At 32.8% G+C, this 15,653-nt stretch overlaps 1 protein-coding gene across 1 annotated transcript; it reads left to right on the forward strand.

Moving 5' to 3' along the window:
- Nucleotides 1-5,049: 5,049 nt before the first annotated feature.
- Nucleotides 5,050-12,390, forward strand: LOC134700071 (uncharacterized). Its single transcript, XM_063561444.1, has 7 exons — nucleotides 5,050-6,183; nucleotides 6,454-6,545; nucleotides 7,057-8,301; nucleotides 9,709-9,739; nucleotides 10,330-10,598; nucleotides 11,047-11,074; nucleotides 12,080-12,390. Exons 1-7 carry the CDS (start codon nucleotides 5,118-5,120, stop codon nucleotides 12,388-12,390), a joined length of 3,042 nt encoding a protein of 1,013 aa, XP_063417514.1. The 5' UTR covers nucleotides 5,050-5,117.
- Nucleotides 12,391-15,653: the final 3,263 nt, after the last annotated feature.

The following is a 15,653-nucleotide window of genomic DNA, read 5'->3' on the forward strand; positions in this document are numbered from 1 at the left end:
TGTTACTAGTTTTGAAGTTCGTAACTAAAGGCAACAGTAGTATACAGCTGTTAAATAGTCATAATTCGATTAGGCAAAACTAAATCCGAGTAACAAAATATAACTGAGTGAAACACAGCAACTATAACGTCATACACCTGTTTACTTGATAACAAAAATTAAAGATTGATTTACCAAAAAGTTTGACAAATAAAATATCAGAATCGATCAATTACGAACTTCAATGGTATTCAAAATATACTAAGACAATGCCTCTCGATATAGTCTTAACGAAAAAGTAAAATCACTAAAAATACTGAACTCCGAGGAAAATTAAAAAAGGAAAGTCCCTGTAAAATTGCAAAATTAAAAGTTCAAACACATTGGCTTAAACCGGATTTATTGGTCGCTAAACCTGATATGTGTATGACAGTCGCATCAAATTCCATTATATTGCGAAAGATGCGTAAAAAAAAACGCAGGTAAAAATAGGAAAAAATATCCAAAAAAGAGGTACAGCAGTTGGGTTATAATTTTAATCACTATAAAAAAAAATATAACAAAATCCACACATTAAGAACGACCTACATTTTGGCGACTGCAGACATGTTGAACAAAGGCAATAGCAGTATACCACTGTTCAAAATTCATAAATCGATTTAACTGAAACAAATCAGGGTCACAATCAAACCCCAACGTACATACAAACAAATCATGTGATAACAACTGTCATATTCCTGATTTGGTACAGGACATTTTAAGAAAAATTGTCGGTTGAATCTGCTGTATCTAAACCTCCCGCTTATATGGCAATGCTAATTATGCCGCTGAAATTACCACATTACAATACTCGAAAACAGTAAAAACAAATGCAGAACACTAAGGACAGGGAAATACAATAACAAAATATAACACATATTTGTATGCTTATGCAACGCTGCCATTTAAGTTCGTGGTTTACTTTGCATTCAATCAATCTGTGTTATATTTTGTTATTGTTGTTTCTCCTTCCATCCTGTTCATATTTTAACTTACAATGCTTTCATATTTAATTAGGGTGTCGATTTTTGATTGCCCATTTGATATTTTATATGTCTTTTTTATAATTTTTCGCCTAGCATACCTAGCATACGTAGAGTTTTTCGGGCAACAGGACAATTTAAGACGTGACTTTATATTTAGTAAGAAATCAATTTCTTGTAAACACGCAAATCGAACAGCAATAACACACAACAAATGTATGGTTCGTTGCTTTGATCAAATATTGTACCAACAAAATAATGGTGAAATACTTCCTGAAAATATACCAACACTTCTTATCATGATTTTTTTGATAGAGGGTTACTGCTCACAAGGAAGCTATTAAATCAAGAGTTCCAAATGGTGAAGTTGAAATCATCCCCTCGTAAATTTTACGGACGCCATCACGAGTTGGTTGACCGTTATAGAATAACCATTTCACAAATGATATCGGATATGTTCCTCACGTCGTAACTACAATCTCCTTCCCTTTCATGAATTTGACCTACCGAATTAGACTATTTACCGGATTTGTAATCACAAAGGCAACACGACGGGTGTCGCATGTGGAGCAGGATCTGCTTACCCTTCCGGAGCACCTGAGATCACCCCTAGTTTTTGCTGGGGTTCGTGTTGTTTATTCTTTAGTTTTCTATGTTGTGTCATGTGTACTATTGTTTTTCTGTTTGTCTTTTTCATTTTTAGCCATGGCGTTGTCAGTTTGTTTTAGATTTATGAGTTTGACTGTCCCTTTGGTATCTTTCGTCCCTCTTTTCTTAGCCAATATGTAGATCGTTTTATATTACATGTGACCTTAGAGTTATTATTCGAAATTCTAGGTCTTCCAATTGAAATTCAAAAATTAGACAAACAATCTGCGCAAATGTTCACCAGAATGTTGGGAGAAGAAAGTTATCCACACTTTGAGTCAAGAGTAATGTTAGCTGGAGAACAGGGCACAGGAAAGACAACTATAGCGAGGTATCTTGTTGGTAAACGGCCAACGCGACTCAGGATTTCAACAGATGGGATAGAATTATACAATGGTCTTTCATATATGGACATTGAAAGGAAGGAATGGCTTGGTGGAGATCAAGGTAATGCTTTAAACAAAATGAAATGATTTGAGCAGAAATGAGATTTATATTTAACGTACATGTCATCTTCTAATATGAAACACGTTCTATCAAGATGATCACGAACTATTGCCATTGGAAAGTGCTGAAAAGATACAAAGAATGCAATATGTAAGGTATCTTGTTCAGAGAAGATCATTACTCTTATTTTTCAAACATATGCTTTACTGTATATTTCCCTATGTTAATATACTTTTCGGCGATGTATTATCCTTATCAAACAAAAACACAGACATGGGTTGGCAGAGTATAAATACATCCCTTTTCAATAAAAACGTGAAAGACACGAAGTACAAATATAGAGTACTCGTAGTTGCTGACAACTAGTTCAAAGCCAATAACACATAATAGAAAACAATGTCACTAGGACTAAACTTTGCATAAGTTTCTCTAGTATATTTAGAGGATTATTCATCTTTTAAACGAAAATGTGTCATCAGCACAACGATAAGTGCTATACAATTAGAAGTTATTTTAATGAGTTTGGTCATAAAATGTGATTCTTAACAGTATAGGGGCAAGTTTGTCGATAAGCTTTATTGCCGAAACGTACATAAATAATGTCAGGGAGATAATATAGGGTTTTAATCATCCAGTAAGAACATCCAGCATATTTACTTGTTTCATTTGAGAGGCTGTATATAAGTTACAAGCGATTATCTAATTACATGTGTTTAATAAGATTGTGTGGAAGTAAAATATAAATATTAGTAAAAAGTAAAAACTGTCATCTGAATTTAGTTCTAAATCGACCATCTTTGTCGATGTCTTGTTGGAAATATGAACTTGAAGCTATGTTTACTGCTAGCTTCTTTTTCATTGTCTTTGGGGAGTTCATGTTTCCTGTCTGCCTCATTAGAATAAATGAGAAAGTCCGAATACACAGGGATACAATCTATTCCTATGAAAATGCCGCATGTCTTTTTAAAAAAGACTCTTCTCAAGATGATACAAATATGTAAATGAAACATTCAAGAGCGTGTTTATTTCACTTTTAATAAACGTTTTGTTTTAATCGGAAGGACTTTGATAAAAGCTAATGGTGACGTACATATTCCTCACAGTATGTGTTTGTTATTTTGCTTTGAATTAATGCTCTTAGTCTTTAAGTTTATTATGAGACATGCGAGTTTAAAATAAGAAAAGTCAAATGTTGTATGATGTTGCACAAAGATGGTGACTATGATAGGAAGGTATTTGACATACCCTTTGAAATAAAACGGTATTAGCAGATGATTCGCATTGAAAGTTGATAGTTATAAAGACACTTTTTAGTTACGATGTCGGCGCACCTTGTTTCATTCATTTAAGCATCCATCCAATTCGCTCAGTCTTTATGTGTTACCTTCATTTAACTTCTTATAATATTTGAAACATTTTAACATCGGTGCAACTGTTGTATTAATTTGTTCGGCTTTTTACAACTTCATAATTTACTGTTACTTCCGTTATGTAACTTGGATAGTTCACTTAAAACAATCATTTTTTTCTTGTTTAAATGCTTATGCATTCGACCTTTTTTTTAATTTTTTGTCACATGTATTAATTTGTAGGAATTATTTCTTTTTTTTGTCTTATTTTTTTATTGTTTTTTTATTATTGTTTTTTTATTTTGTTTTTTTTAGATGGTTCCTTTGTATTATAAATCATGTTTACCATTGTATATATGAACCTCATGTTACACATACATGGGTCTGAGCGTTACTTTACAATAAAATCTTGAAAATCTTGAAATCTTGAATCTTGTAAAAGTTTCCAAATTTCACATGTGTTTACCAACACCACAGTCCTGTATAATACAGCTTATGCCAAGCAATGTTCAAATACAAGTGTTAGAGACTTTGTATCCAGTGACGACACCACATAAGTGTAATGACATATGTACCCCGAGTTTCCATATCCCAATTTCGTTTTTTTATTTAATTGATTGCATCAACAATTTTACAGTCATCCTCGAGAGTATATTCGTCTTCCCGTTCGCATTTATTACATGGCCATGCCTATTTTGCAAATATGGAGGACGCCTCCGGGTGCGGGAATTTCTCGCTACATTGAAGACCTGTTGGTGACCTTCTGCTGTTGTTTTTTTATTTGGTCGGGTTGTTGTCTCTTTGACACATTCCCCATTTCCATTCTCAATTTTACACATTTCACAAATAAGTATAGTCTCATAACATTAGTTATGTGAGGTATACGATATCAACATAGTTTGTAATTGCATTTTTTTATGTTACGTATACAATTCATATTTCAATAATCTCTCAATTAGATTTTTCCCTGGAAGAAATCACGGTTAGCAGATCACTTTTACGAGAAGACAAACGAAAACAGAATATTAAGTTACCAGATACATCGTCAGCTAGCCAAGATTTATCAGATATAACAGAGGAAACGTCGATATGGGACAGCGAAGGAGATATAAAATATAACTCAAAAGAATCACAACCGTCAATTGTCTCGTCTTCATCTCAAAGCTCCGTGAACAAATATGCAAATGTCAGAACCCTGTCAGAGGATCACTTTCAAACCTTACCGGATTATGCTGGTAGTACGGTAATACACAGGAACAAGAAATCACCAGGTCATGTATCAGGACAGACATTAGAAATACAAGACATAGAAGATGCTAGTAGTACGGTAATACGTATGGACAAGAAATCACCAGGTCATGTATCAGGACAGGCATCTGAAATACAGGACAAAGATGATGCTAGAAGTACGGTAATACATATGGACAAGAAATCGCCAGGTCATGTATCAGTACAGACATCTGAAAGACAAGACAAAGATCATGCTAGTAGTACGGTAATAAATACGAACAAGAAATCACCAGGTCATGTATCAGGACAGACATCGGAAATACAAGACAAAGATGATGCTAATAGTACGGAACTACATATGGACAAGAAATCACCAGGCCCTGTATCAGGACAGACATCGGAAATACAAGACAAAGATGATGCTAGTAGTACGGTAATACATATGGACAAGAACTCACCAGGTCATGTATCAGGACAGACATCGGAAATACAAGACAAAGAGGATGCAAGTAGTACGGTAATACATATGGACAAGAAATCACCAGGTCATGTATCAGGACAGACATCGGAAATACAAGACAAATATGATGCTAGTAGTACGGTGATACATACGGACAAGAAATCATCAGGTCATGTATCAGGACAGACATCAGAAATACAAGACAAAGATGATGCTAGTAGTACGGTAATACATATGGACAAGAAATCACCAGGTCATGTATCAGGACAGACATCGGAAATACAAGACAAAGATGATGCTAGTAGTACGGTAATACATATGGACAAGAAATCACCAGGTTATGTATCAGGACAGACATCAGGAAAGCAAGACAAATATGATGCTAGTAGTACGGTAATACATATGGACAAGAAATCACCAGGCCCTGTATCAGGACAGACATCAGAAATACAGGACAAAGATGATGCATTTGAGACAGCTGTTTTAGCTAAACGCTCTAGTTCAAAAAGGCAATCAGATATATCAGTGTTTGGTAAAAACAGTGTAGTTGACTCTGTCAATATGAATAAACGAGTCGCACAAATTTATTCAACTAGAAAAGCAAATATTGATGCTGCAAATGATACACAAATATGTGAAGCTCCGTTTGATAAATTCACCACACGGAACGATTACCATGATGCTTCTATAAAGTCAAGTTTCACTGGTGATTTGCATATAGAAACTGTTACTGAACGTGGAGTTATCAGAAAGCTAAAACGATTCTTTGGTATTACCAAACAAGTCAAAGAAGTTAAAGTGTCGATTACTAAGGAAAAATTCTTAGAAAAGTCTTCCAAAGTTGGGAAAAAGGAGTTGCACAACAAAAATATAGCGCCTATAATAATCTGGGATTTTGGAGGACAGGATGTTTTCTATTCAACTCATCAGACATTTCTGACATACAGAGCTATTTACATAATTGTATTGGACGGAAGTAGAACACTTGATGATCCCTGTCCGTATGAACAATACCTCCCAGGAAAGAGTGGACATAAAACTTCAAGAGGTATGTAAAAACATACATACGTTTGAAATACACTCTGTTGTGAAACAGAAGTAACCAAAAGTAAACAACGTTTTCATGTATGTTAAAATAAATACGCCTGATAACTTAAACACCCTCAAAAGAGAGTTTATTATTGCAAGAATTATTACTCAATTAATTTTTTTTGTAGACCGTAGATTTCGTAGAGAACATATACATTTAACTGACTTTAGTACCTTTCTTCTTATGTATTGAACTTTTTAATTTTGTTTATACATGTTATAATTACAGATTATCTGCTATTTTGGGTCAACACCATTGTAACATACTGCAAAGGAAGTATTCGGGGATTTCCTAAAATTATGGTTGTTTTAACTCACAAGGTCAGGTATCAGTTGTAAGTAGGTTGTATAACATGTTCTACATTTGAACTAATGGATTTTTTGGATTTTGAATAATATGCAGTGAACAAATGTCTTATAAATGAATTAATGGAGAACTATAATCGTCATTGTGCGAATTTGATATTTATTTGGTTAAGTGTCTTAAAAGCAGTTTATATAAACAGGCGCTTCAGTTTAAAATGAATCATCTAGTTGATCTTTGAATCTGCATGCGTGTCTAACATTTTCTTTTTCTACATGGCATAAACATTACGACATAACCAATTAAAAAGGTCCATATCTATGTTGTATTTTATTTTATTTTTTATATATTTCTTGTCATAAGAAACACACAATTGCCTTACATATATCCTTGTATTTCAAAACTAGTGTTTCGTGTATATAAGGCATTTATCTCGAGAACAGATACAAACATACTAGGTATATACTTTGTAAAGACGTTTATACAAGATACACCAACGTTACGTATGTATTTTCATATTATTTTCAGAGTGGGGTTGAACAAAGACGACATGACATATTTGGAGAAATTTTTAAGATGTTTCACAAAACGCCATTCATGCAACAATTGGTGATTGTTGATGAAATATTTGTTAACGCTAAAAACAAACATGACCCAGAAATGGCGAAGATAAAGGCCGCTATCATCAGGGAATCAGAGAGGCAACCAACATGGGGCGAATCTCTCCCAAAATGCTTTATTCCTTTAGAGTTAGAATTTGGATCACTAATCAGACGAAATATTTCTCTGATTACACTAGATCATCTACAGAAAATAAACTCAATGCAGCCAATCAGATCGTTGTCAGAAACTGAGTTGAAGGTATTTCTGAAATTTCAACATTCAATTGGCAAGGTGTTATACTTTGATGAACATAAATTGGCAGACCGTATCATTTTGGCTCCCACCCTCCTCATCGATGCATTTAAATCAATTGTTACAGACAGACGCTTTTGTGAGGGAAACAAGAAACGAGAAGAAATGTGGGATGCAATGGGCAAGAAAGGGGTGGTATCAAAACAAGCAATAGAGAGCGTTTGGAAGGCAAAGAAATATGCTACATTTTACAAAGACAAAGATTATTTATTAAATGTCATGACCCATCTGGATATATTGGTCGAACCAAAGAGATATGGTTCTGATCACAAACGTATCACTGCTGATTTCTACTACGTTGCAAGTATGGTTAGAGCTATAGATGATTCTGGATATCTCCAATCTTATGACATCACCAAACGGAATATTGCCATAGCCTTTCTTTCGTCTACAATGATGATACCCCCAGCATTATCATTTAGATTTATTAGTTATTGTCTGTATGTCTGGGCGGTGAAGGCATACGGAGAGACCAATAGGGACATGCTGTTCCACAGGTCAGGGGTTTTCACTATTGATTCCTCAGTAGATATGTATGTTCTATGTGAAGATGAGAGGATTGTTGTCCGTCTCGTCCATGCTGACACAAACACACTTATAATGAGGGATATGGCGTCCAGTATTAACGAATGTTTGGTATCGGCCTTGGAGAAAATCAGTCAGTTGTATATCAAAACAAGTAGCGATGAGAGTCAACACATTGATGCATCCTTTGTCACCAGCATATGTTGTAACTCACCAGATAATCCATGTATCCTACCATTAACAAGACTAGCGAACATTGACAGCATCTGGATTTGTCCGTCTCATGGCATCAAACACAACATACATACAATCACATCGTGGTTTGCTAGAAAGGTATTTAACAATTTAGTGTTTCTATTCAAACTTAGAAAATTGATTTGAAAATAAAATACACATATTCTAACAACACTTAACGTTGCATTTGAAAATATATGTATTATTTCAAAAAATAAATGGTTTAGTCCAGTGGAAAGTAAATTTCTTAAAACATTATAGTGGATTGAAAAAAACGTGTACATACTCGTCCAATTTGTTTTTAAAGAATCTTGATTAATTAACTATTTGAGCAATGGCCCCATTCTCGTGAACGGGTAAAAAATTAAAACTTTATATATATTTTTTTAATTTCGACTTTTTGTATTACAAATTATGTGCAATGCATGAAATAATTAGCAACCCGTGTTTCTAAGAACAATATGTGGAAATTAAAGAAAAATCCGCAAAATGAACGTCTTTTTAATTTGTGAACTGTTACATTGTTTTAATCATTCTTCTATTGCGTTTGGTTTTTTTTTTTAATCTAAAGCTAAATAAAAAAAACAAGTGTTAATGTACCTACTGAAAATGATGTGTTTCCAAGCAAATTGACGTATATAAAAGCAGTCAGCTATTTCCAATTGCCTGTTAAAGGGGCACTAGCTACGAGATATATACAAAATCAAAAGTATGTTTTTTTTAAATCATTAATGAAAGTGAAATAGTGAAATAATAATTTGCTTTTATCAGCTAGAATTGTTCAATTTTGTCAAATTAAGCTTATAAACATTGATAATGACTTCTTCACTTGCAAGTGAATAATTCGACCTCATAAAATCAGTATTCATGTGAACTCCAATTTAACCCTATAGAAAGAGAAAGAATAACGCATGCTTTATCCGTGTTCGGGTTTTAAAAAGAAACGAATGTCAACATTGAAAGTGAAACTAGGTAAATTATTTTAATAACTGATTCGATCCACACAAAATCATTCTTATAAAGGTAAAAAGGACGATAAGCATAATTTTTTAATCTACAATACAACATTTAACCCACCTATCAAAATATAATTGCACGAGTTGCTAAATCTATGTATATCTATGTTTATGTTTCGTCGCTGATATGGTCATAGAAGGTCAACTCGATAGTTAATTAGATGACGTCTTGGTTAGAATTCACACGAAACGAAGCTACATCTTATTAAGACCATGGTCTGTTAATTGTATATCTTATACTTTTGATAGTTTGGAAAAATGTTTTACATTGTTATAAATAGAAAATTAAAATTTGAGTCAATTCGGTGAGCATGAATTTGGCCACTAGTGTCCCGTTAAGGAACACCCAAGGCAAAATCAATATACATTTAGTAGTTGAACAATTATTATGTTGATTGATTATCTTAATTATTGATTAAAAGGTGTAAATCTCGTGTTAGTGATATGATGTAATATAAATTAAAATTATCTTATTGTTTTATTTCTAAAGGATGAAGAAGAATGTCAACCAGGGTGCCCAGGTAAAATATGCTTAGTCGGTAACAAGGAATTGTGTATAAAATATGAAGATGCGGTATGACTGCCAATGAGACAACTCTGCACGAGACACCAAAATGACACAGAAATTAACAACTGCATGTCATTTAATGGCCTTCAACAATGAGCAAAGTATAGACTGCATAGTTAGCTAGAAAAGAGCTAAAAATGACAATCTAAAACAATTCAAACGAGATGTTTCCGTCCTACCCTTGTTGTACACAGAGTTATATAATGACAATTATTTCTGTATGATATGACGCAGAATTCGGAAATATTACTGGTGATACAGAGATATTGAGAAATCTCTTATCATCACCCGTTTAATTCTGATGAAATACCCAACTACAATATCAACTCAATGTTAGAAAAAATCTTTAAAGAAAGAAATTTGACCTTTAAAATGCGTTGTCATTATTATCTAAGATACATTTTATGTATCGCGCTGGATAAGTTTTTCTCAGGGTACTGCAAATCAAATATGTGATCCAGAGTTTCAAAGTATACACCGCTACGTATAAATTACTTCCTTAACTAATAATGTTTTAATGCACATACAATCTTGCCAATCTAGTTACAAATGCTGACTTTTTGAAAGTGACGCCATCAGATCTACACCTTCGTCGTTTGTCATTAATGTTCAGTAAAAATGAAGTCAGGGAAACAGCAATTAAATTAGGATTGTCAATCAAGGACATAGATAGGATTCTAGAATCTGACGATTCAGTGAAATGGAATTTTGAAGTTTTAAGGCGATGCAGAGACAGTATTGCAGTGACGTTTAGGCACATCAAAGAAGCAGTGGAGACAGGTGGACAAGAGAGTATCCATATACTTTGTAAGGTAAACACATGTTGTTGAATCACAAAACAAAGCTAGAACATTTTATCCTATATTTTGATTTGATTGTTTTCTGATTTCTTCCTGTGTTTCACCATTTTCCTGTTGATATACAAGACAATCATCAACTATACTAGTTATATGTTTTGAAGTTAAGTATGACGTCCATATGCACTGACCAATTTCACATTATTGTTTAAGGGTAAACTGAAGCACGAAGCCGGGTGCAAAACTATATTTATGTGTCAACTTATTGTAATCTTAGCTATATGTTGTTCTCTGCTCTTTTGTACGATTGTTGTATCTTTGACATATTCCCTATTGCCATTCTCAATTTAAAAAGATATACACAAATATAGCTAAATACAATATATTATTTAAATAAATGATTCGTATTGTATGATGACAGTCAAAGTTATTTAATAGTAACTACGTTTTCCTTGTATTACAGCTTGTAAAAGCAGATTCCATTGATTTTGGTAAGTTATATGTTTCCGATATTTTTTTCTAAGACTGTGTACTATTATTTGGTCCGAAACCACATTTGTCGTCCCTTGTAGTCCCTAGTGTGGAAAGTGTGTTACTTGCCAATTTTTTTCATACCCCTTCCAAATGTATTTCTCCATGTTTTATGGCTCAAATAGCAAGTCAAGGGATGAAATGACACTGTCAAAATATTTGGGTCATGAATTCTAAATTTAAGCAGTGAGTCTGTCCAGTTGAAAAAAAGGTTCAAAATTAACACTTCGGAAGCTGTCGAACGATTTCATGACCAACGTAACATAAAATTGTCCATAGTTTGAGTTGGAGCCGATGAAGTTTTCTATGATTTTGATGTATTTTGTCCCAAAAGTAGTACACCACACTAAAAAATAAATTATTGCGAAAGCGCAGGTGGGATTTTTTTAATTTGCATTTATTGTCTAAAAGAAATGCGCTACGAAGTAGGGGTGGTCTCAAACCATTTGTCTGCTTGTCTTTTTATTTTTTGCCATGGCGATGTAAGTTATTTCTATTTATGATTAAGACTGTTTATCTGGTATCTTTCGTCCGTTTTTTAACATGATGTTAGATAAGTATATCACTATTGTAGTATATCTATTTTTGGCTCTGCTTTAAGTGTCCCGATAAAATCTAAAGCTGAGGCCCTAAATTAAAATTTATCCTAAAATGTGTACTTAAACATGTTTTACATACACACTTTTGTACTGGTTTTTACTTTAAAAAAAATCTAAAATTGTTCTTGGGAAATTATTATTACCTGTGCATGTTGTCGATCTTGATAACAAACTTTCATGCATGACATATCAGTGGATATGATTGAGCGTTGTCTGTACACTGTCTATATATTTTGCATTACAAAAACATTAATAATAAAAGAATGAAATAAATAGCTATCATTTATTTTGTAAATCGTTGAAAAAAATATGATTATTTTGATTTTGACTATTAATCTAACACTACTTTATCTTGAAACACCACAGAAAAGGAAGCAGATAAGTGGGATATAGTTCCCACAGAGGAGCACATTGACAGATTGGCTCCATTGGTTGGAAATAACTCACTTCCGTTCCTGATAGAACTTGGAATGGGGTTTCAGACCTGGGAGCAGATTATCCACAGGCAAAACAAACGAGACTTGGTAAGACTGAACAAGGATATCTTAGAAGAATGGAGATTCCAGTTTTGCAAGATGCACAGTTTGAAACCAACTTTGAGGAATGTCGCAAATGCGTTCATTAACATTGGTAAAAATGTACAAATCGTGGAGAAAACTTTATCAGATTTGTTTTGACTGTTATCAATGGTAATTTTGTCCGGGTTAAAAACGAGTTAAAAATTCTGAGAGAATATTCAACTTCATGAACGATAAAGAGTAATTCAATTTCAACTGTTAATTCAAATAGATAGTTCATAGACAAATGATTATATTAATATACATATTTTTACTCTTTTACTTTTAGAAAAATACCTATTCATGTTCAAATTGTGTTTCCGCATTACTCTTACAGTTTTAAATTTCCTTAAATTTGATGAATTTGTGTAAAGCATGTTTTCAAAAAGCATGTTTAATCTCGCTGCAAATGCTTGCACCTGTCCTAAGTCAGGAATCTGATGTACAGTAGTTGTCGTTTGTTTATGTAATATATACGTGTTTCTCGTTTCTCGTTTTGTTTATATAGATTAGACCGTTGGTTTTCCCGTTTGAATGGTTTTACACTAGTAATTTTGGGGCCCTTTATAGCTTGTTGTTCGGTGTGAGCCAAGGCTCCGTGTTGAAGGCCGTACTTTAACCTATAATGGTTTACTTTTTAAATTGTTATTTGGATGGAGAGTTGTCTCATTGGCACTCACACCACATCTTCCTATATCTATTTCAATTCTAATTATATCTAACTGTTTCTATGTGTCTGCTTGTTTACTTATTTTGTTGCAATAACTCTTTAAATAAACAAAGCCGTAAAAGGATTATACAGTTGATTGTCATAAATGAATGTGCTGTTCTGACAAGCCTATTATAATTTACAGATGCATGTATAATATTGATACAAAATATATATCAACTTTGCTTGTAATAGTTGAAATATATCTAGGAAAGAAACTATCAAACAAATCAAATACAAAGCTTTTGCTTCTCTGTTACATATACAATATGTGTTGTGTGGTGGAATTATTGGCTGCAAGTTTAAAAAAACAAATTCTTCTTTGATTTTCAGTATCAGTTCTAACATTTTTACATTCCACCCTTGGATTTGTTTCGAATAAACAATGTTTAGCCAATTGTCGGTTATGTAAGACATGCTATTTCTAAAACAAATTACTTCACATTTTGTTAAAAAGTTCTCAAAACTTGTTTAATTAAGAAAACAAATGAGTCCAATTAGTGTGTGGCCTTGTTTTCTTCAATCGCAAATCCATTCATTGAAAAGAAAGAGTGAAAAAGCTAAACCTGATGACTTAATGTGACTGTCCAAACATCATATATACTGTTAATAATTTGTAACAGTTTGGTCAGTTCATGATTGATTTCGGGGGAAGAACTATATGTATGACAATAATTCTCTGAAATAATATCTTTTAATACAAAACTCATTTCTTAGAATAAAACAAAATGAAAGTAACTGAAGACGCGTGTTGGTATATATAATATAGCTATCTAGATTGTTGTTATAACACCTATACATTTGTTTTCGGACGAATTATGTTTATACTAAGTTTGGCTTATCGCGTCTGGCGTATTAAATTATAATCCTGGTACCTTTGATAACTGTTATCAACACAATATGATGTGGTTCTTTGTAGGTAACTGTTATCTCTTTTTGTATTGTACATGCTTTTTTTATTACTGTGAATATAGTAGAATTGTATGGTATTAATATTACTTATGATTTGTTAAAAATACTAAATAAAATGATGTAAATGGATGCTTAAGTATTCAACGTGATTTTTTTTATATTTTATATTTACAAGAATGATAAATGTTCTCTAGTTTGGGAGTAATTTTTTTACAACTTTGTCATATATACATATTTTTTTTTGAAAATTCACAATAGCAATGAAAGAAAACTGTCGTGGGTCTATTCTAGCATATCTAGTTTGAAACACCCTCCATTAAATCATATTGCATTATTTTTGAAATCATGTATCATGTATGAACTCAGATGGCAGGAAAGTTTGACTGTTTATTTTCCGTCAGTTGTTCCCAAATCCCTTTAAAAGTATACCTTCAAAAAACAAATGTAGTTGAACTATGGTTATACTAATCAATATGCTGAGTAGGTATTAAGGAGTGCATATTATTCTTCAGCAATACAGTAATTTGTAGAGTAAACGGTAATTTGATTTAAATGATATCTTAAATGAAATGGGGAAATTTAACAAGATGTAATTTTGCAACAAATTGAAAATAAATCCAACTCGATAGCTGAGATGACATCCCTAAAAACCGCATTTTACTTTGGCGTTAACTATCTTATTACTATTATTGGGTTTTATAAATCCTACTATGTATCTGATCAGAAAATGAAAAGACTTAATGTTATTGAGATTGATGTTTATATATTCAGATAATAGAATTGGAACTTATATATATTTCTCACAAGGAGCTGATGGAAATCAAGGAATTTAAAAAATAAAAAAGCAATACAGTAATTACTCTATCAGTCTTCTCGTGTCATTTACTATCATAACATGCATAATACCACATATGCTATTTTACTCTGTAATAATTATTGTTTTGTCTTATTGCTTATATTTTATGTAGAATTGTTGTCTTTTGATGCTTAAACTAATGATTGTACTTGGTGTATATATAAACAAGCCTATACAATAAAATCTGGTGTTTTAAAGTTTTGTTTGTTGTTCGTTATAAATATGCATTAACCAAAACTGAAAAGATATCAGAACACACCAGTCTGTACAAAGCAAAATATGTTCAATGTGGAGGATGTTATGTCGGTATCTGAATGTATCATTTTCTGTGTTTGAAATGTTCTCTTATTGAATGATATCCAATCAAATAATGTCTAATTCTTGTGTATAACTTTGGCACAATTTGGTGGAGTTTCGTTCTTTTAAAAGAGTTTAATTAACTTTTTTTTCTTCTAATTAACAAGCTAGATGACATATGACTAGTGAAGAATGTTTAGAAAATTCTTGTAAAATATATTGTATCCAGTCTAAATTAAAAGAGGGACGAAAGACACCAAAGGGACAGTCAAACTCGTAAATCTAAAACAAACTGACAACGCCATGGCTAAAAATGAAAAAGAAAAACAGAAAAACAATAAAATTGAGAATGGAAATGGGGAATGTGTCAAAGAGACAACAACCCGACCAAAATAAAAAACACAACAGCAGAAGGTCACCAACAGGTCTTCAATGTAGCGAGAAATTCCCGCACCCGGAGGCGTCCTTCAGCTGGCCCCTAAACAAATATATACTAGTTCAGTGATAATGAACGCCATACTAATTTCCAAATTGTACACAAGAAACTAAAATTTAAATAATACAAGACTAACAAAGGCCAGAGGCTCCTGACTTGGGACAGGCGCAAAA

Source organism: Mytilus trossulus, unplaced genomic scaffold (genome assembly GCF_036588685.1).
Source record: "Mytilus trossulus isolate FHL-02 unplaced genomic scaffold, PNRI_Mtr1.1.1.hap1 h1tg000122l__unscaffolded, whole genome shotgun sequence".
In the NCBI taxonomy this organism is placed as follows: Eukaryota; Metazoa; Mollusca; class Bivalvia; order Mytilida; family Mytilidae; genus Mytilus; species Mytilus trossulus.

What these genes read in the sequence shown, in the direction of transcription:
- LOC134700071 (XM_063561444.1), top strand. Translation starts at nt 5,118, where the DNA reads ATGGACAAGAACTCACCAGGTCATGTATCAGGACAGACATCGGAAATA. An exon ending in TGGTTGTTTTAACTCACAAG is followed by an intron (nt 6,546 to 7,056) that starts GTCAGGTATCAG and finishes TATTATTTTCAG; the next exon opens with AGTGGGGTTGAACAAAGACG. An exon ending in CATCGTGGTTTGCTAGAAAG is followed by an intron (nt 8,302 to 9,708) that starts GTATTTAACAAT and finishes TTATTTCTAAAG; the next exon opens with GATGAAGAAGAATGTCAACC.